Source organism: Polyodon spathula, chromosome 30 (assembly GCF_017654505.1).
Source record: "Polyodon spathula isolate WHYD16114869_AA chromosome 30, ASM1765450v1, whole genome shotgun sequence".
NCBI lineage: Eukaryota > Metazoa > Chordata > Actinopteri > Acipenseriformes > Polyodontidae > Polyodon > Polyodon spathula.
Window position 1 is genome coordinate 833,151 of NC_054563.1, and position 21,911 is coordinate 855,061.

At 46.2% G+C, this 21,911-nt stretch overlaps 1 protein-coding gene across 1 annotated transcript in view; it reads right to left on the minus strand.

Moving 5' to 3' along the window:
- The window catches only part of LOC121302575, a 73,356-nt gene that overhangs the window by 4,034 nt on the left and 47,411 nt on the right, over window positions 1-21,911 (minus strand). Inside the window, exons 3-10 of the mRNA XM_041232576.1 lie at window positions 17,875-19,800; window positions 12,708-13,064; window positions 11,070-11,214; window positions 5,449-5,585; window positions 3,972-4,151; window positions 3,129-3,317; window positions 999-1,178; window positions 3-114 (exon numbers count right to left, since the gene is read on the minus strand). Of these exons, the coding sequence (XP_041088510.1) occupies window positions 3-114; window positions 999-1,178; window positions 3,129-3,317; window positions 3,972-4,151; window positions 5,449-5,585; window positions 11,070-11,214; window positions 12,708-13,064; window positions 17,875-19,800 (3,226 nt within the window). The remainder of the gene's footprint in view (window positions 1-2; window positions 115-998; window positions 1,179-3,128; window positions 3,318-3,971; window positions 4,152-5,448; window positions 5,586-11,069; window positions 11,215-12,707; window positions 13,065-17,874; window positions 19,801-21,911) is intronic.

The window sequence follows — 21,911 nt, forward strand, 5'->3', positions numbered from 1 at the left end:
GCGGCACGCCTCGAAGAAGTGCCGGTAGCGGCTGTGCTTCATCAGCATGGAGAGCTCGGCACAGGCACTGGGGTGATTGTTACAGTACTCCGAGTAGATGGCAAAGCCTTCCTGCTGCGAAGGGAAAGGATGCACATTGGGTTGAGGAATCACATTGTTCAGCATCGACAGCTCACATGGACTGGAGCGCAGGCTGGAGATCTGTTTGCTAGGATGCAGAGCTAGTTTACTGCTGAACCAATAGAAATGGAAACATGGAAAGCATTTCTTTCAAACAAAGATATATAAAAGCTCAATACAAGGACCTGTGGTGCCCATTTTCAACATGAGATTACAGTGCAATAATCTAAAAGCATACAAACCTAATTCTCAAACTGAATACAATGCAGTCAGTGTCTTGGTTTTAAATCCAACTTCATTCCCAATAGATTTTTGAGTCAGTTACAAGATGAGGTGTCGTTTTTCTATTTGATATGTTGCTTGGTCTATGCATTATCTTTAACTCAGTGTAAAGGCAAGCCTTTACAAAGTTACTGATAAGAATTCATTTCTTATTTGGGTTTGATATACAGAGGTTGTCTCGCCATCTTCTGTAGCAATATATCTTATTAGCAGGGTGAGTGTCAAATGCATGGACTGGGAGTCTGTTTATCATAGAAAATCAGAAGTGACCAAGAGAGAGAAGGTAAAAAAAGAAAGAATCCTTGAAGAATGATGTCACCACAGGTTAGGTATGAAGAGGCTTGTTTAGAGCTCTACTGTTAGAGCAGGAGGAAGAAGAGAAGACTGTCACACTCTGTCTCTGGACCTGGTAACTATGCACACTAATACCTGTTCTGCATTGCATGCTGTCACTGAAGTTCAATAAAGCATCAGTATTAAAAACTGACTAGTTGTTGTATTGAGGGCCCGGCCAGTGATTTCTGAGCTGGGAAATGCTTGTGCTTTTGAAAATGAATAACTCAGTACATAATGTAAGTGGACGGCGAGAGACTTACGTGCTGTAGGAAGCAGGAGCCTATCTCACTCAGGTGTGCTTCCTCTTTGTTGTATTGCTTCTCAAGGTCCTTCAGGAACTTCCTTTGGAATTTGTAGATTTCTTCGATGTTGCCAAAAATGGTGCCAAGCTGAGCTTCGGTGAACATGCCAGTGTGTTTCTTGCACTGCCTGATATAGCCCTGCGGTAACCCAGCACACAGCATGTTAGAAAGGAAGGGTGCTGAACTAAGAGAAAGCCTCACTGATATAGCCCTGCAGTAACCCAGCACACAGCATGTTAGAAAGGAAGGGTGCTGAACTAAGAGAAAGCCTCACTGATATAGCCCTGCAGTAACCCAGCACACAGCATGTTAGAAAGGAAGGGTGCTGAACTAAGAGAAAGCCTCACTGATATAGCCCTGCAGTAACCCAGCACACAGCATGTTAGAAAGGAAGGGTGCTGAACTAAGAGAAAGCCTCACTGATATAGCCCTGCAGTAACCCAGCACACAGCATGTTAGAAAGGAAGGGTGCTGAACTAAGAGAAAGCCTCACTGATATAGCCCTGCAGTAACCCAGCACACAGCATGTTAGAAAGGAAGGGTGCTGAACTAAGAGAAAGCCTCACTGATATAGCCCTGCAGTAACCCAGCACACAGCATGTTAGAAAAGGAAGGGTGCTGAACTAAGAGAAAGCCTCACTGATATAGCCCTGCAGTAACCCAGCACACAGCATGTTAGAAAGGAAGGGTGCTGAACTAAGAGAAAGCCTCACTGATATAGCCCTGCAGTAACCCAGCACACAGCATGTTAGAAAGGAAGGGTGCTGAACTAAGAGAAAGCCTCACTGATATAGCCCTGCAGTAACCCAGCACACAGCATGTTAGAAAGGAAGGGTGCTGAACTAAGAGAAAGCCTCACTGATATAGCCCTGCAGTAACCCAGCACACAGCATGTTAGAAAGGAAGGGTGCTGAACTAAGAGAAAGCCTCACTGATATAGCCCTGCAGGACAGCATGTTAGAAAGGAAGGGTGCCTAAGAGAAAGCCTCACAGCACACAGCATGTTAGAAAGGAAGGGTGCTGAACTAAGAGAAAGCCTCACTGATATAGCCCTGCAGTAACCCAGCACACAGCATGTTAGAAAGGAAGGGTGCTGAACTAAGAGAAAGCCTCACTGATATAGCCCTGCAGTAACCCAGCACACAGCATGTTAGAAAGGAAGGGTGCTGAACTAAGAGAAAGCCTCACTGATATAGCCCTGCAGTAACCCAGCACACAGCATGTTAGAAAGGAAGGGTGCTGAACTAAGAGAAAGCCTCACTGATATAGCCCTGCAGTAACCCAGCACACAGCATGTTAGAAAGGAAGGGTGCTGAACTAAGAGAAAGCCTCACTGATATAGCCCTGCAGTAACCCAGCACACAGCATGTTAGAAAGGAAGGGTGCTGAACTAAGAGAAAGCCTCACTGATATAGCCCTGCAGTAACCCAGCACACAGCATGTTAGAAAGGAAGGGTGCTGAACTAAGAGAAAGCCTCACTGATATAGCCCTGCAGTAACCCAGCACACAGCATGTTAGAAAGGAAGGGTGCTGAACTAAGAGAAAGCCTCACTGATATAGCCCTGCAGTAACCCAGCACACAGCAGGGTGCTGAACTAAGAGAAACACTGATATAGCCCTGCAGTAACCCAGCACACAGCATGTTAGAAAGGAAGGGTGCTGAACTAAGAGAAAGCCTCACTGATATAGCCCTGCAGTAACCCAGCACACAGCATGTTAGAAAGGAAGGGTGCTGAACTAAGAGAAAGCCTCACTGATATAGCCCTGCAGTAACCCAGCACACAGCATGTTAGAAAGGGAGGGTGCTGAACTAAGAGAAAGCCTCACTGATGAAGGCATGAGCCAAAACAACCGCCACCGTGGCTTCTTACAGCTCTACCTACAGCATCCTCACTTGGCATCTGCAAATTGAATCACAGATGAACAAAACCTTCCTCTCACTGACTTTAAAGATGACGTGCACAGCTGCCTTTTTCTAGCTGTGAGAGGCAGTGTGTTTGCATTCCTGCAGTGCATTTTACTGTGAGCCTGCTTGGTCTCTGTGCTCCCCGTTAATAAAGAGCTCCTGTAGTTTGCAGAGCGCGTACCTCGCAGATGTCCCTCAGGTGTTTGATGTAGACCCTCTCCGTGTTCATGATCTCTTTGATGACGTTGGTCCTCATCTGGTCTTTGTTCTCGGAGCTCTTGTGCCGGGGTTTGCTGGAGGAGGGGTCTTGTTCCTCATCCTGGGTGCTCTCCACGCTTCCTGCCACGCAATCCTCCTGGTTCACACGCAGCTGCAAGGACAACCAGGAAGAAAACAACCAAGAGAAATGTTCATATTGAGCTTTTACAGGAGCCCATTACGGAACTGCTACTCCCTACTTCGGAAGTCAGGAATGATTCCAAAGATTATCTGCAGCTCACAAGACTGAACACCAGAGAATACCAGCTATAGTGTGTCAACCCACATTTATCAGCAATAGAAATAAATCTAGTTATGTTTTGCCCTTATTGTCATACCTTAACTTTATGATTTAGTGGTTAAGTTAAGGACGGAGCCTTATATAATACTCTTTCATTACTTACATGACCACATTTACATGAATTACAATTACACGAGGGAGGCATTCTGCACCGATCACCAGCCACAGGGATGCGTCTTTGTATCAGGTGACTTTTTCCTGTGCACTGTGTTAGGAAAATGTTTGCTTGGAGTGGCTGAGGCAGATTGAATTTTGTCTCAGATGACTTTTGGTGCAGTGATAACTCAAGTTTACTGCCCTTCTAGTATTAAAATGAGATAAAAAAAAAAAAAAAAAAAAAAAAAAAAACGATGCAACACACACACTGAGCTTAACAACACTGCATGTTATGAACCAGTCCAAACTTTAAAATGGCCTAAATACAGCCTAACAGACGTCTGTATTAACGGTTTGCGTGCCACCTACTCTGACAAAGCTTGCAGGGAACCAGGCCTCCTTGTCCTCAATCATTCCCCACCACCAGTCCTTGTTGGCGGCATCGAGGACCCGAATGACATCTCCAGCTTTGAACGTTAGCTCCTGATCGTCCATGGTGACGTGATCCCACAGCGCCTCTGCGTACACTGTGCTGCCATCACCGATCAGCTGCAGGACAGGAGAGAGGCGTTAACATGAGCAGAGTCTGGGGACCAGCTGCAGGACAGGGGAGAGGCGTTAACATGAGCAGAGTCTGGGGACCAGCTGCAGGACAGGAGAGAGGTGTTAACATGAGCAGAGTCTGGGGACCAGCTGCAGGACAGGGGAGAGGCGTTAACATGAGCAGAGTCTGGGGACCAGCTGCAGGACAGGGGAGAGGCGTTAACATGAGCAGAGTCTGGGGACCAGCTGCAGGACAGGAGAGAGGTGTTAACATGAGCAGAGTCTGGGGACCAGCTGCAGGACAGGGGAGAAACGTTAACACGAGCAGAGTCTGGGGACCAGCTGCAGGACAGGGGAGAGACGTTAACATGAGCAGAGTCTGGGGACCAGCTGCAGGACAGGGGAGAGACGTTAACACGAGCAGAGTCTGGGGACCAACTGCAGGACAGGGGAGAGGCGTTAACACGAGCAGAGTCTGGGGACCAACTGCAGGACAGGGGAGAGACGTTAACACGAGCAGAGTCTGGGGTCGCTACTCCCTACTTCACAAAGAAGAACGTTATTGCAAAGAATATCGTCAGCTCACAGGACACTAACTGTCAGAATACTAAAGACGATGTATAGGCTACTTGTGTAAAACAGAATTCAACTGTTTACTAAATAAACTGTTTATTGTCAGCCTATTCTGAATTATTATGTGACAAGAACAGTGCAATTTATTTGTTAATAATAATCCTTCATAATCTGCAAAATGCACAGAATTGCACCATTATGAATATGTCAATTTTCAACCCAGCCCCTCCTGCCTGACACACAGAATACTAGCTCCAGCACCAACCCAGCCCCTCCTGCCTGACACACAGAATACTAGCTCCAGCACCAACCCAGCCCCTCCTGCCTGACACACAGAATACTAGCTCCAGCACCAACCCAGCCCCTCCTGCCTGACACACAGAATACTAGCTCCAGCACCAACCCAGCCCCTCCTGCCTGACACACAGAATACTAGCTCCAGCACCAACCCAGCCCCTCCTGCCTGACACACAGAATACTAGCTCCAGCACCAACCCAGCCCCTCCTGCCTGACACACAGAATACTAGCTCCAGCACCAACCCAGCCCCTCCTGCCTGACACACAGAATACTAGCTCCAGCACCAACCCAGCCCCTCCTGCCTGACACACAGCATACTAGCTCCAGTGTAGCACCCCAAGGTTTGAATGAGGCGCCAGTAGTGGAAACACAGCAGCTCTTGTTGCTCTGGTCACTTTAAAGAGCTGCTTGTTTAAAGTGGTTTTGCTCACCTCGTTGATAGCCAGCTGCTCCCCTCCTGGCTGCAGGTACCTGGGGTTGGCCTGACAGAGCTCTTCGAAGCTGTAGTCCTCCTCGCTCCCATTGTCATCCACTAGAGCTGAGGACTCGGAGCCTCCATCAGCAGCGACTGCACGGAAATCAAACAGCAGGTAAAAACTCTGTGAAAAGTGACCATAGCCAGCACAAGAAACAGCAGGCAAAAACTCTGTGAAAAGTGACCATAGCCAGCACAAGAAACAGCAGGCAAAAACTCTGTGAAAAGTGACCATAGCCAGCACAAGAAACAGCAGGCAAAAACTCTGTGAAAAGTGACCATAGCCAGCACAAGAAACAGAAACAGGCAAAAACTCTGTGAAAAGTGACCATAGCCAGCACAAGAAACAGCAGGCAAAAACTCTGTGAAAAGTGACCATAGCCAGCACAAGAAACAGCAGGCAAAAACTCTGTGAAAAGTGACCATAGCCAGCACAAGGATTCCACACCTCCTCCCTGCTGTGTACTTCCACTCGTTACAGTGGGCAGCTTGGACAGCTAGCATGTTTTAGATAGGTTTGCCACTGTATGTGTTTTTTTCAAAACTGCACATCTGAGACCCACGTGACTACTTTGTTAGCTACCATTCATCTAAAAGGTATTTTGGCACGAGCTGTGACACTGTGTCTCTGAAGGCGTGGGTGGAAGCTTGGGGTCGGTAACCTCCACACGGAGCGGCACTAATTACACAGCAGGGGAGAAGGCCGGGCTGAGTTGCATTGCTCTTTATGTGGGATGCTGGACAACGTCAACTAAACACTTTGGAACCGCAGGGTTATCATGAGCTAATTGCAGTGCACTGGGAGATACAGTACTGGGAGACACCGGCTACTAGTTTGTTTACATCTCTAATGGGGTATCTATCTTGCAGACTAAGCTTCATAAGGAATCCCCTCTGGTAGCGACATGTACAGTCTTACAGCACTTCTACACACAGCATCCACACTAAAAGCATGGCCATTGCTTACAACTCATTCGCAAGTTAACTGTAGATCAGCTACAAGCCAATTCTTTTTAAAAAGGCATTTATTTCTTCAAAGCATGTTCCCTCGAAAGCCTAGATCAAGACAGCTCCCTAAAGAAGCGCTCTGACGTGAAAGCGTTCGCTCCACTCAGCTTGCTGTTTTCGTAAGCATTTCTTGACATTTAGCGATAAAGAGCATACAGAGATGCATCAAGCGCAAAGGTACTAAGCAACAGGGACCCTTTAAGGCCCTGCTGTTTGATACAACCCACAGTGGAGCTGCCTTGACATTACCTACAAAAAAATGAGTCATCAATGATTCATCAAGATTAAACAGAAAGGGAAGCAGAATGAATTACCACACAGCGTGTCTGTGGCATTTAAAAGGTCACAAGCAGAGATAAAAAAAAAAAAAAAAAAAAAAACATTAAACTACCTAAAACAACCGCCAGGCTTGTTCAAGCTGATTCTTCTTACATAGAAAAGATAGAACGACGTCAAGCACAACAAAGCTAGGAGATTAGATTTCTTCAGTTAGCACACAGCACCACAGTCTTAAACACATGGCACCTGCTTACAGTTTGCTAGCCACAAATCCCTTACAAATACACTGTGTAGCATGTATACCACCAGCATACAATACTACTCCTGTGCTTTTCTTCATCTATGTAGTACTGTGCATTATATAAGGGCAAACTCAAAAAAACAAAACATCTGTCAGATCCACGGTAAATACTGTGTTCTCAGCACATCCATCCAAAGCAATTAGCATCGATCTTAACGTTTTAAAAGTGAAGGCTGCAGTGTGGTCTTATGAGCACAACACCCCCTGTACAAGATGAAAACATCATGCCTCCAGCACAACTACTGTGGCACACTGCATCTCCCACCTAGGGTTACCAGACATCCCGACAAAACAGATTTTCACAGTTTTCAGCCTTCATTTTTTTGTCCCGGTTGCAAACAGGAAAATTATGAAAGCATCCTGGTTTTGCCATTGTTTATTTATTTATTTATTTTTAATTTATACAAAACTGTATAAAGGTGTGCTCAGCAAGCTAACAGCAAAGTCATTTATTAGGTTGTGTTAGCACCATTCACAAATAAAACTATCAATCCTATGGATGATGTGTTTAACAATTCAGATTATGTGTAGATCACATGTTTAAACGGGAATAGCTGATCTACTTTTTCTAATCTCTTTTTTGTACATTTAACATGTTTTGATAAGACGACAACAGAGACACCAATGTTTCATTTCAATTATGGTTGTTATTATATACTGTTATTTTAACAGCTTCAGAGATGCAACTCTGGGTGTTGCTACTCTAATCGTGTCTACAGTTCGATAGCAATACAGGCGATGCTGCATTCCTTAGAAAAAAAAAATCCTTAAATTCTCTATAAAAATATATATTAGAAGGCACTGATATTAGGCTGTTAACAAGCTCATTTAAAAAATACTTAAAAAATAAAACACTTCTTGGAAAGTAACAGATATTGCATTTTCATTTAGGGAGTATTTCCAGAAAGGGAATCTAAGCTCCTCAGACTTGGTGTCACAGAAGGGAAAATGTTTATCTTCTAAAATATGCAGGGGAGTTTTATTTTTAGCACAGTACTCAAAGCAGAAGTGGTACAAGTCAAAAAAAAAAAAGAGAGAGGGGGGGGGGGGGGGGGGGGGGGGGGGGGGGGGTCGGGGGGAAGTGGACTTGTTCTGCTGCATGTAGCTCAGGGCATTGCCTGGTTTTAGGTGTCCTTTTCAGCCTTGCATAACATAGCTGTGAAGACCAGCAGACTCTGCGGTCACTCTTTCTGTGCTTTCGCTGCAAGTTACACAAGCCTGACACACCATCAACTTCTGAACTCGGCTGCTTGTGACTGTGGGTCAGCTGAACCTCCCAGGCAGATTGTAACGAACGGACTGGAATCGAAAAGTGTTTAAAATCTATGAAGTTAACTAGCTGGCCGAGCATCTGATACTGTAGGTATTTTGCTACGCTCCCCACAGCTTTATATTTAAGAACCTGTTCCATGATTGCTGCTGTGTTTAAGGAGGAAGTAGCAAAGTTCTGAAAAACAGAGCGTTCCATGTCCCCACATGTGGCTACAACTGATTAAACAGCGTACCTGTCATTGTTCTTTTCATTGTAGAGTGAGTCAGGCCCCCATTCCGCCCGTCTCATAAACCCTCCCTGGGGCCCCGAGTACGTGACACGCCGACCCCCCCCCCCCCCCGCCTCAAGTGGGAGTGTCGCAGCCCGTCTGGCGATAATCCTGTCGTACAACGTGCAGCTATAAACAGAGAGAGAGAGAGAGAGGGAGTGTGAGGGTGATACGTTTTATATCGCTTCTTCAAGTCGGTCAGTGTCAGGATTATTGTCCACATTGTCAAACAGGTACACAGCAATAATGATCCGTGATGTGCTACGGAACAGAAAAGCTAGACCACTTTTTTTTTCAGTCACTTTTCAGTAGCTTAGTAACATTACCTTTAATAAAACCACATTCGGAGTGAGAATCCTAAAATATGATAGCATTTAAACTCGAGAAACCCACAAACACGATCCACAGAATTATATTTAATATAATTTAAGCCAAAACAACTAAAGTACTTATCATCGTATCTCTCATATGTAATGTCAATAATACCATCCTCTATTACTGACAGCAGCACTCACCCATTTGCAGGCTTTCTAGACTCCAGAAGCGAGTCATTTCCCTCTTTGCTACCATCTCAGACGCTGTACTGTATTGCGATGTGAGCCCCGGAAAAAGAAGACCAATGTTTGCCTTGAAACAACAAGCCCTAAGCCATGGCCTGTTCCCACCTCAGCAGCAGCTTTCACAACATGACCAGCGTAATCTGCAGCCTGGGTGATTGTTCAGAGCTCAGAGCGTCACTGTGCAGCATCCCAGACAGAGCCTCACTATGCATGCATCCCAGACAGACAGCAGTGTGCTCAGGATCTGAAAGCCAGCCCAGCCCACTCACAAGAGCCCAGGCAGCCACACAGTCATCACGGGGCTCCATTAGGGAGGTCAATTAAAAAACCACACCAATTACACTGCTCTGCTCTGCCTGACCCTGCCTCCCAGGGGGTAGCGCTGCACCAGCATGGAGTCGGTATGACACAGCATTTCATTTTCCTCGCCAGGTTCTCCCTCCATCTGCTCGTTTCACATCATGTGTGCTGCTGATATAATCCAGATGTGTGGCCGTGGTGTTTATCATACGTGCAGGTATAGGACTGGTCTAATCATCTATGATCATGTGTGCTGCTGATATAATCCAGATGTGTGGGCGTGGTGTTTAGCATACATGCAGGTATAGGACTGGTCTAATCATCTATGATCATGTGTGCTGCTGATATAATCCAGATTTGTGGGTGTGGTGTTTATCATACGCGCAGGTATAGGACTGGTCTAATCATCTATGATCATGTTTGAAATATGAATCAAAAATAAAAAGGACTTTCAAAATGTTCAGGCCTACAATGGGCCCAATTCACAATGCTTTAACCATCTAGCTGCTTGTTTTTATTAAATAAATAAATAAATGGTGCTATAAAAAAATAAACCCACACACACACACACACACTAGAAGAGTCATACCATTACAAAACCAACAGAGTCAGCTCCAGTATAACGTGTACAGCAAGTCATCACATTCTATTACAACTAAATCAACAAATAAAGAGCCATCTCCAGTATAAAGTGTAGAGTGAGTCAGGCCCCCATTCCGCCCGTCTCACAAACCCTCCCTGGGGCCCCGAGTACGTGACAGCCGCCCCCCCCCCGCGGAGTTCACACTGCACAGCGTCGGCCAGACCCCTATTACAACATGCAAGCTGCACTGCAATAGAGAGAGAGAGAGAGAGAGAGAGAGAGAGAGAGAGAGAGAGAGAGAGAGAGAGAGAGAGAGAGAGAGAGAGAGAGACAGACAGAGAGAGAGAGAGAGAGAGAGAGAGAGAGAGACAGAGAGAGAGAGAGAGAGAGAGAGAGAGACAGACAGAGAGAGAGAGACACAGAGAGAGAGAGAGACGGACAGATATACAGAGAGATAGAAAGAGACGGACAGAGAGAGACATGGAAGGGACTGTATTCTCTCTGAAAGCAGCTCTACAAATAATGATGCAAATAAAATGAGCAGCACATGGAATCTTGGGCAGTGTGCTAGCATGATGTCTTTCCACTCTCCACAGCTGGATGATTGCAGCATCTCTTATAGGCTGCACACTGTACTTCTGAATAAAGAATCCTATTTTACCAATGCAATTGCCCCTGATGCATTGTAGTTGCTGTACTTGGAATATGGATCAATGTCTGATTTCACAGAAGCTGTCCTAAATGCTGTGCTTCTAATCATAGCTCTGCCATCTTTACCCAAAGATGTTTCCAGATGTAAGCAGCATGTAGGATTCAGCAGTGTTGAAAATGGCTCCAATGACATGCTGTACCTAACCTGCATGGACCATCTTACACAGGCCTCACCACAACAAGTATGGATTGCCACTCTGTCTATCAGAGTTGAACCATGAATTCTGTGTGGGCTGTGTCACTGACCCCCCCTCAACAGCGTAAAATAAAATGGTATGACTTGGTTTGACTTACTGTTCGAGGCTCTCATCTGCCTCCTGCGGCCCACTCGATCCAGCCCAATGGGAGTGCTCTGGGAGAAGGTGAAAGGTCGGAATCTGGCGGAGACCGCTTTGTAAGGTGGCACCTGGTGTGAAGGAACCGGAGGCCGAGGGAGGGGCTGGAAAGAGAGGAAACAAAATGAAAGAGTGTGTGAGAATACCACGCGAGGGACAGAACGAGCAGCGGGTGAGAATACCACGCGAGGGAGAGAACGAGCAGCGGGTGAGAATACCACGCGAGGGACAGAACGAGCAGCGGGTGAGAATACCACGCGAGGGAGAGAACGAGCAGCGGGTGAGAATACCACGCGAGGGAGAGAACGAGCAGCGGGTGAGAATACCACGCGAGGGAGAGAACGAGCAGCGGGTGAGAATACCACGCGAGGGACAGAACGAGCAGCGGGTGAGAATACCACGCGAGGGAGAGAACGAGCAGCGGGTGAGAATACCACGCGAGGGACAGAACGAGCAGCGGGTGAGAATACCACGCGAGGGAGAGAACGAGCAGCGGGTGAGAATACTGCATGAGGGAGAGAATGAGTGGCCGGTGGCCTAGCTCAGCTCACAGGATACACAGGCTGCCCTATATCAGATTTACACAGAGAAGGAACAGCTTAAACAGATAGGATGTACTACTTACAACAAACCTTCAGTCTCCAGCACCCCCATTCTTGTAAATAATAACTGGGAGGGGCTGTGGCCTGAAGGAACACCATTTTCTTTACTTTAATCGAAAATCATTTATATTTCCAGTTTTGCTGCAGTCGTTCTAAAAATTCAGACTTAAAACTTATAGCAGAAGTGTGATGCAAGCAGATCAGCAATTTTTAGCTATTTTTACAGATCTAATTAGCTGCAATAAAACGATTTGGTTAATACAACGAAAGAGAGTTAAGTCAGCACTTTGCTTTATTCCACTTGGTACTCTGTAATTAAAATCTTTGAAGAAAAACTAAATCTACAGCCCATGTAATGCATTTAGCTGGAAAAGCTCCTTATAGAAATGCAAAGATTAGTTCTTTTCAACTTTTTGAAAATAAGCAGTTAGCTATTGTATAAAAGACCCGCTCTTACCCTTTACTTTCTCCACCCCAAAAGGAACTTTTCTTGAAGGTGTTAGCAAGAGCCAGTAGATGTGCGCAGGCAGCGAAACATGAATGCTTCCTAGTGCTACAGGCTGGCCTATATATAAAGAGAGTGCCTCAGAATGCACGAAGAGCCACAGCCAACGCATGGCCGAGACAAACCTGCTAGGTTACACCCTGGCTGGTGTTAACCACCACCCATTTTCACTGAAGACCTCAACATGAAACAAGTTTAAAGACACTGTTTTAAAACAGGACAAAAGCAACATTTTAAATGAAATGTTATCAGTGCAGCGAAAGAAAACGTGGATGAGTTCAAATGAAAGATACAAGATTAGGCATTCGATTTGATTAGTAATGAAAAGTTAAAGGTACTCCCTTTCCATGCCAAAAGGAGAAAAGAAGAAGACGAGAGGGTGACGTTGGTTGAGACGCAGATTATAAGAAACCAGAAGCAGCAGCCCCCAAGTGTGCTGATCGAGCGCAAGGTAGGCGAGAGCTCTGAGAGGGTCTCCGAGAAGCCTTACTTGTGCGAGGAGGAGGTCCTCGATCTCCTCTGCCTTGGGGCTGGAGTAGAAGCTGACTCCGATGACGGAGATGGGTCTGTGTTTTCTGCTCCTGTGCTGGCCCCCGGCGGTGGTGGTGTGGGGGTGGGACAGGACGGTTTGCTCCTCTCCCTCTGTGCACTCCATGTCTTGGGACTCCACCGCTACACTGTGCTCAGGGATGGAGAACTTCCTGTTGGCCAGCTGGCCGTAGTCCGACAGAGGCCGCTGCCGACTCCTGCCTTTGCCTGCGCTCCCTCTTCGATGGGCCAGCTTGTGCCAGTCCGGTTTCTCTTCCTCGTGGGCCAGAGACCCTCTCCACTGCTCCTCTGTGCAAACCTTGGATAAACGTGAAGAGGCTGAATGAGCTCTACAGGGTTTGCATTAGGAAACGTCACCCAGCAGCAGCAGCAGCAGCAGCACAGGATTACAGGGGTAGCATTGTCTTTGCTGATTGAACAATACTACAATGCAGCTTCGCTGTCTCGAGGGAGCGATTCATTACCTCTTCCCCTCCAAAACACAGAAGAGAAATGAATAATGGCAACTTTCATTACAAATGCATTGGAGTTTATGAATTAAACATACAGGAGATGTGCTCATATTTAACCTTTAAATAAATATTATTTAAAATCACAAGCAGGGGCTTTTTAAAAACGTATATCACCGCTAAATGTGAAACGGAACACTTGTAGTATCCTGATATTTAAAGCAATCTGCGTCTTGTGACGGAGACACAACCCTCTGCGTTCCCACATCAGCTGTTTACTTAAGGTATGAAATCACTTTAGCATAATGAAATATTCTGCCCATCCTTTAACTGTACAGCTGTTATACTGTTTTTCCTTTAACCCTAAACATTGAAAGTCTGCTCAAGCCCTTTCCAAACACTATACGAAAAGTTAATATATTTATTTATTTATTTTTACTGTTGAAGGGGTGCTTTTTAAAACAAACAAGCTAATAACTAAACAGAATAATTCATATATTAATTTACTGAGTAATAACTAAATAGCATAATTCACATATTCATTTACTGAGTTACCTACCTGCAGAAAAAATCAACTATTTAAAAAAACACCTTAAAAAGGTCTGAATGTGTGAACCGTGACTCAAGAAAAGCTTGTTGGTAAGTTACTGCCCTGTGAACGTGACAGTGCTTTCAGCTTACCTCAAGATCAGTCACAGGAAAGGGTTCCCCACATATACACTGAAACACTGCACAGCACTTACCCGCCATGGTTAGTTATTATTTTTGATAAGATCCTTTTTGACGAGACTTATTTGACATGTAGCTGGCTGGGTGTCCAGAGCACTCCACTGACATGTCGCTGTGGATTGTACTTTGTGACCCCCTGTGTTGAAAAGAACATACTGTACCGTCATTCCCAGGAGCCACGGGGCACAGCAGAGCAAACATGAAAATAATAAAGATAAACAAAACTGCTAACTTCAGCGCTCCGCCTCAACGGAGACGCACACCGCAGCACGCAGCTTTCTTCCAGTTACACAGCTCCCACGAATTTGCAACTTGACCTTATCAAGGACAAAGCATTGCACTAATCTACCTGCAGAACTGCACTACACTAATCATCTCTATAGGGTGAGTTACTCTGCTTTCGGGATGCACAGCACAACTGGCAAACAAACATCAAGCCCTGAGGTCTGTTATATGACAGTGGAATCCCTGCCATTCACTTCCATTGCAAACCCAAACCCTGTTATCCTGTGATTGCACGATTCAGTGCAGTGTGGATACACACACGTCATAAAGGGTGCATAGGGACACTGTCACCGAGTGGAAGCACTGACTCAGCTGTAAGCAGCTGTTATAATTACAGTTTACGCTTGCCAGATTTTTTATCATAGGCTCACTTTTATCAGTGATTCTACTCACATATAATTGCATTTTGAACAGGTATCTTTACTCAGAGCTTTAAAAGGGTAATTGATGTATGCAAAGGGCAGGGTCAAGGCTAAAGCAAATGGGCTACACCTAAACAAATTGGATACACTTAAGTCTAGGTAAAGGGATCAAGTTAAGTTTGACTTACAAACCACAGCAGCACAAATCTCTCATAAATGGAAGATTTTAAAAAATGCATTGGCATATCTGTTTTCATACACACAAAAGACTCAGCTAGTGGATCCTACACTGTATCCACTTGGGCACACCAAGGTCCCTTTTTCGGAAGACAAACAGAATTGTCAAATCACAAGTAAGGGTGAACAAAAAGAGCACAGAAAAGGCCGGCTTTAATCATTAACCTTAACCAAGGCAGGCCCCTGGTTCCTTCTACAAACCAGATCCCAGAGATGTTGATGGAAAAGAAGCTCAATATTAGAAGGATTGGTTGCATTACATCATGTGGACCAGCCTCGGGAACCCTTGTCAAAAACAACGTGCAAGTTAGTTCTGCCAGTCACTTCTTAAGCTGAGGGAACACACAGCCACTGCGGCTTGGAACTTGGTTTCAGGAGACTAGTTTTCAGGCCACTGCATGGCAAACCAAGGGAGACTTGTGGTTTGATAGAGCAACGTTGCCTCAAACTAGGTCTCCCGGAACCAGGTTTCAAGTCACCGTTCCTCAAAAAGTGGCTTCATGTTCCCTCATCTTAAGATAAGACAGCACAGGTTAGACAGCACATTAGGAAGGTAAACTAAGGCTCCCGATTAAAATAAATCGCAACCCAAAGTCCCCTCTCAAATTGAGTGCTCCCTTTCATCACAAGGAATGACAATCATTTGATTGATGCACAGTTCACTTCCTAATCGGGCTGCCTCAGAGGTTTCAGCATGTATCCTCTAAACCTATTTCATCAAATATTATCACTGTAAGCCCACACAGGCTTGCTAGGACTCACAACTGCAGGGAATTGTACAAGATGTTTCTGTAGCCACAGCAAGCGACGCTGCACTTTCAGTTAGATTGGTTGGTAAAGTGAAACCAGTATTACTGCAAGCAGAGCCACGAGTTGTGTTTGCACAGGAAATGCTGCTTGCTAATTTCGATGCACACACCGAGTCTGTGGTGGTAATGTATTGAAGCCCTGCGTACGTTTCTGCATATTCTGGTAGCTATCAAAAAAACTCTCAAACATGTCAAAAAGTCCCACTCAGCCCTGTTTGCAGGGATCAGCCAGCAACTGAGTTTGAGATATAAATCTGTGTGCTGCGGGAGCAGCTCAGCTCTTTGCATGGGAAGGCTAGTGTGCACACTGCATACTGCTGGTGACACCCTTCTTTCTCTACTTTCATCTTATTACATTCAGCCACGTCAAACCAGCAGTGGGGATCAAACCCCCCCCCCCCTGCCCAATCACACAAGTTTGCTTGTAGAGCTGTTTCAACTAATGTTATTTTTAATGCAGTCTGGAGTATCAATGGATTGAAGGTTTTTATTGTGGATTTACTGAAGCCAGCATGCACCCTTCTGTTTATATCCTATTACGCACTTTGTATTCAAACTTCTGCGCCAACTACTTCCTTCGGCGTCAGTGGAGCTTGTGACAATGAGACAACCTCACAGAGCCTCGACTTACTGCAACAGAACACCAAGTTTTTGGTAAACAAGGCCACTCTAGCTGTACTGCGCATGTGAAGGTGACAAGTGTACTTATAGCAACCAACATGCAGTCAGTTTATTTGAAATTGGGCTGCCTGTCACTTCTGTTCCAACCTCTGCTCTGCCACCCAGAGGTCTTGAACATGATCCAAAGCTGATTCAGCTTCCACTGCCTGCACACTGTGCAAGGGTTAGGAAATGCTTTCTGCCAGCTCGGCACACAATGGCTCTTTGTAGGACTGCAATATTTTCCAAGCTGACACACTATGGTATTAAACCTCAAAACAATAGACAACTTTAATTAACTTTTAGAGTTAAATGCTTTGCGGGGGGGGGGGGGGGGGGGGGTACATGCAACAACGAGCAATGGATCAATATCTATCTGCTTTCACTTTACACATCATTAACAACTGCCCTCCACCACTACATCATGGCTACAATGTTAACTAAATTGGGCTGCTCGTTTCTTTAGGTGTAAGTACACAAACTAGCCAGAAGATGGCAACACATAACAAGGTATTGGAGCCTGTGTTCTTAAAATGGCAAAACACATTGAACGCGTGCACAGAGCCGTTATTACTGAACCCATCTATCAAGCTTCTATGCAAGTTAAGAACCTGCCACAACACTTCACAATATCTGACATCACCCTGTACTGTAATATGTAAGCCAAAACACTAGATATGATGTTTGAAATCCGTTTCAATTTAACAGTCTGATTAAAGCACAGAAACAGACGGATGAAGCAGAATCGCACTCTGCAGTACCTGTAGCCCTGCCAAGAATCACAGCCAGGATGCTTTAACAAACGAAAATGAACGAAAATGTTCCCGAGGCTTGCATCAACGAACATTATGAGTACCAGTGTAAGATACAGACAACAAGCGGCTGTGTTAATATAGAGCTGACTCTGAGACACTGACAATGAATGCTTTTGAGATCCAAGTAATAGGATGTGCTGAGGAATGCTCATTGTAGAAGCACACAGAGCTTGTACATTTTAAAGCTGTTTAAAGAAAGACAGAAGTTCCAAGAAGCTGGGCTAGCTGTTGTCAGCTGATCTAGATGTGTGAAAAGAGCATACTCATATTGGACAGATCCTAAATGAAACTGTTTTCAGACTGCAATTAAAGTGTAGCTTTATTTTCACACCAAATTGCCCCCAGGCACTGAATACATAATCCTGGGGGAGGTGCAAAGTTTAAAATCAGCCTATTGTGTGACAGCCATTAAATGTCATTCAATCTGAAATCTGATGGCACGTTCACAGCTCTGTGATTGGCTGGTTGCTGGGAGAGGGGATAGCCATTAAGATGCCTTTGCCAAAAAGCATGTACTTATATATATACATATATATACATACACAGTTATGGCCAAAAAATGTAGTATGTGCTGTGGTCCCTCGATATTCACTAATTTGGCCGATTCACTGTTGCGCCATACTGACAGCAGACAGTACAAGCACCTTGTTTTACTGTAGAAGGGCCCTTCACTAACCCACTGTTCTCACATTTAGTTTTCTGCACGCTGCACTGCAAGCAGGACTGTATTAAAGCCCCTCAATGAAACTCTTTCACTCTCACCTCCTCGCTCTTCTCCTCTACCCCCGGGGCAGTGTTCAGGCTCTGCTGCGAGTGGCTGCTGATCCCGCTGTCCTCGTTGGCCTCGTCATAATAAACCGTCTCGACTAATTCCTGGAAACACACAGGGCTCTTCCCTGCTCTGGGAGCCTGGCCCTCGCTGTCCATGGAGTTCAGAGACAGCGTGCTGTGCCGGTTGGGACAGTGAAAGGGGGTGTTACCCTTCAGCTTTTCAGTGCTAGGGCTCTGAGGTTTAGGAGCCGTGGGCCTCACTGGGGTACTGGGCAGCTCTGCATCGAAAGCGAACTGAGAGGCACTTTCTGGTTCGCAGTCTGAATAGAAGACCTCGTTGTTAGTGCTGGAGGGGCTGAGAGGGCTGAGTGGACTGGTGATGTCTGGACTCAGGCAGGAGGGAGCCGTGCTGCTTTTAGCATCAGGGACCAGAGGAGGACTCTGTGCATCGACAGTGTTTGAGAGTACAGGGGGTTCTGAATAGAAGACCTCGTTATTTGAGCTGGAGGGGCTGAGAGGGCTGAGTGGGCTGGTGATGTCTGGACTCAGGCAGGAGGGAGTCCTGTTGCTTTTAGCATCAGGAACCAGAGGAGGACTCTGTGTGTCGACAGTGTCTGAGAGTATGCAGGGTTCTGCGTGAGCAGGAGGCTTCAGCGGAGTCTTGGCTGGGGAAAGGCCGCGCCGTCGTTCGTTCTCAGAGGAGCTGGAGACTCTCCTGGAATAGTCGTCGTGCAGCCTGCTGTTGGGCCTGGTCCTGCTGGCCGGCTCACTTGGAGGCGGGGGGCTTTCCTTCCTCCTGGCCGCGTCCGTCACGCCGCTGACCAGCCTGAGCACACGGTCGAAATCTTTTGCTCTGATCGGGCTTTTCCAGCGCTTGGACCTCCTCTCCACGCCCAGGATCTTATCCGAGTCCATGGAAGACGTGCTGGCAGCCCTCCCAATCCTCTGGCTCTCGTTCGCCGGCTTGGGGTCAGCCAGGTTGGAGGTGGACTTCCTCTTGAAGGAGCTCTTCTTCAGGAAGTTGAGATTGTCGATGCTTTTGCTCCGTCGGTACACAACCTTGCTGCTGTCCATGTCAGAGAGAGGGCAGCCCCGGGGCTCCTGTATGACCGGGGAGAGGGGTCTGGTGCAGTTCGAGTGGGACTCCCCTTTGCAGTTTTCCAGCAGGTTGATGCGCCCCACCCCATAAGCCCGGCGGATGCTGCGAGAGCGATGCGTGGTCCTCTGGAACGAGTCGTCCCGCTCCTCCACGTCCGACCCGTCTGACGTCAGCCCGTCCCCTGAGCCCTTGAAGTCCTGCAGGGCACTGGAGTGCAATAAGCGGTTGTTCTGCCCCCGGACGCAAACCCCGTTCGGCACCCGCTTGCTGAGGCCGTTTCCCAGGCCCTCCTCATTCACCAGCTCGGGGTTTTCCCGGGCTTGAATGCCTTGGAAGACGGAAGATTTGAGCTTCTTGAAAGAGCCCATTTTCCTCAGGGAGGACAGCGCGTTCCAGGTGGGAGAGCTGCCCGGCATGATCACGGAGCGGGGCCGCTCAGCGCTGGAGCTGCTCCTTTTCCGAGGGGTGGAGAAGAAGCGCATGATCTTGGAAGGGCTCAGCTTATCCTCCTGTCCGTCCATCTCGCTGCAGTGGACACTGTCCACCATGCCGTTCTGAGAGTTCAGCTCATTCAGAGTTCTCGGTTTAACATCCACCGTGGCCAAAGCAGTCTCTGCGCTGCTGTTGGAGCAGCCACGCGGAAAGGATGTCATGCTGCTCCCATTGCTAGTGGAGTGCAGGCAGACTGTTTTCTTGGATGGATCTGGGCTGCTGTCCTCGTCTGTGGAGCCGGGCTCCAGCACCTCCTCGACGGCACCTCCTCTCCTCTCTGTCTCGCATGTGCTGTACGGGGTCAGGTCTTCAGCGGATTGCACTGCCTGGGACAAAGGAATACAAAGGCAGGTTTAGCAAGTCTTTTTCACACATTACAAAGGCAAATCAGTCCCTTTGTGGAAACCGAGTAACACGAGGAACAATATTAGCTCAACAATAAGCACTCACATGGCTGGAAAAAGTTTAAGAGTCCTTCCATGCCCACAGCCTGTTTAACCTTTCAACCGCCTACCTGCTGGAGGTGAAATACAGTACCCTATTCAGGAGCAAGCTAAGGGGCTATGTGCAGTATATTCCCCAAGACCTGCCTTTACAATGACACCAGCTCCGAGATACAGTTTGCATAAAGCTTTTGCTTTAAAGACAAGACAAGCATCTTAAACATTTCATTTTGACATATTTTGAATCAGATCAATTAACATCACTGCTTAAACCTCCAGATTTCCTCTGTCAGGAAACAGAACTCTTGTTCTTATGAAGAAAGGAAGAAAAGGGAATGAATTAACACGGGGTCAACAGTAACACAGCCATGTTATGCACACTGCAAAAGAGGCTACCCACCGCGACACGAACTCTGAAAGGGTCAGCAGGCTATTGTTACCACCTTATTGTGGCATCCACAGTGGTCATGTGAACCTCGAGGACTGATGAGAAACAGGAAGTAAAGTGTCTTAGCAACCAGAGAGGGCAGAGGAGCTGGGAGAAGCACACAGCCCAGCCTGGGGGAATCAAATGACACGGTGTGTGTGCTATGCAAGCCCTGTGGATTCCCTGGTGGTCTTTAAATTAAACAGACGCTACAATGAGCAAGTCTCTCCAAAAGCAATGAAGCTCCAGTGAAAGGGGCAGAACACGGCTAAAGACAGGTTGACAATGGTGCTCTATAGTGCAAAGGGATGGGTTTTTAGCATGACTTTTCAAAGAACCTTTATATAGACGGATGTATCAAAATGCATGCTGCAAAACTAAAGCAGCAGATAAATAGATTCAAGAAACGAATACAATAAATAATAAAAACTAGAAGCAAAACTAACTTTTGAAATATGATGTCATGCTTTAAAAAAAAAAAAGGGTAGAAATAATTGTCATAATTTCTAAGAGATAATTATTAGAGGCATCGAAGAATTATAAATCAAGAGTTTTTTTTTTTACCTACAAGGAAGGGCTACACAGTAAGCGTTTTGTTTTTGTACAGAAATTGTTAGGATATTACATTTCTCTGAAAAAAAAAAGCTAACTCAAAGTGCAATTTGTTCCTTGTAATAAACTAAACTGCAGGTTTGGAAGAATGTCATGTCATTGTATAACGGTCTGTCACCCGGGTAAGTGAAATAAAAACAGGTTTGAAATGACAAGCTGCTTTTCTATTTATAGAGAAACGCATTAAACAGATGACAGATAATGCGTCTGTGCTGCAAAGTAGCTTATCGAGCATCATCGAAATAATAACTATAAGAAATAAATGAAAAGCAGGGGCCATGTGGACATGCAGTCAGCTTATTAGAACTACGACCACTTTCCAAGAGTAACTACCAAGCAGCCAACTCCTGTAGACAGTCCCACACAGCCTTCACTTCAACACAGCTCCTACAGTAAGAAGGGTCCCCACTCTCTTTATATAAACTGACCTCCCAGGAAAACACTGCAGCTCTGTAGATCTAAAGACAACAGCTGCATGCAACACAATAAAACAACAGAGCTCTACCTAATCTTTACAAACACCTGCGGAGAAGGAAAAAGTAGAATAGAAAAAAACATTGCTTCTTACAGACACACAGAGCTTTGCAAGAGCCCTGAAAACAGAGCCTCAGTGCCAGGCAGATTTACTCTCAGGACCAGTCTGACTGGCCCAGCACAAAGCAGCCATACTAACCTTGTTACACATCACTAGGGCAACCAAGAAGATCCCATTACTAACAAAAAAAAAAAGAAAGGTTCTGGAATCCACGAGGAGAGAGAGGGACTGTGAGAGCAGCTCTAGAATCCACGAGGAGAGAGAGGGACAGTGAGAGCAGTTCTAGAATCCACGAGGAGAGAGAGGGACAGTGAGAGCAGTTCTAGAATCCACGAGGAGAGAGAGACAGTGAGAGCAGCTCTAGAATCCACGAGGAGAGAGAGGGACAGTGAGAGCAGTTCTAGAATCCACGAGAAGAGA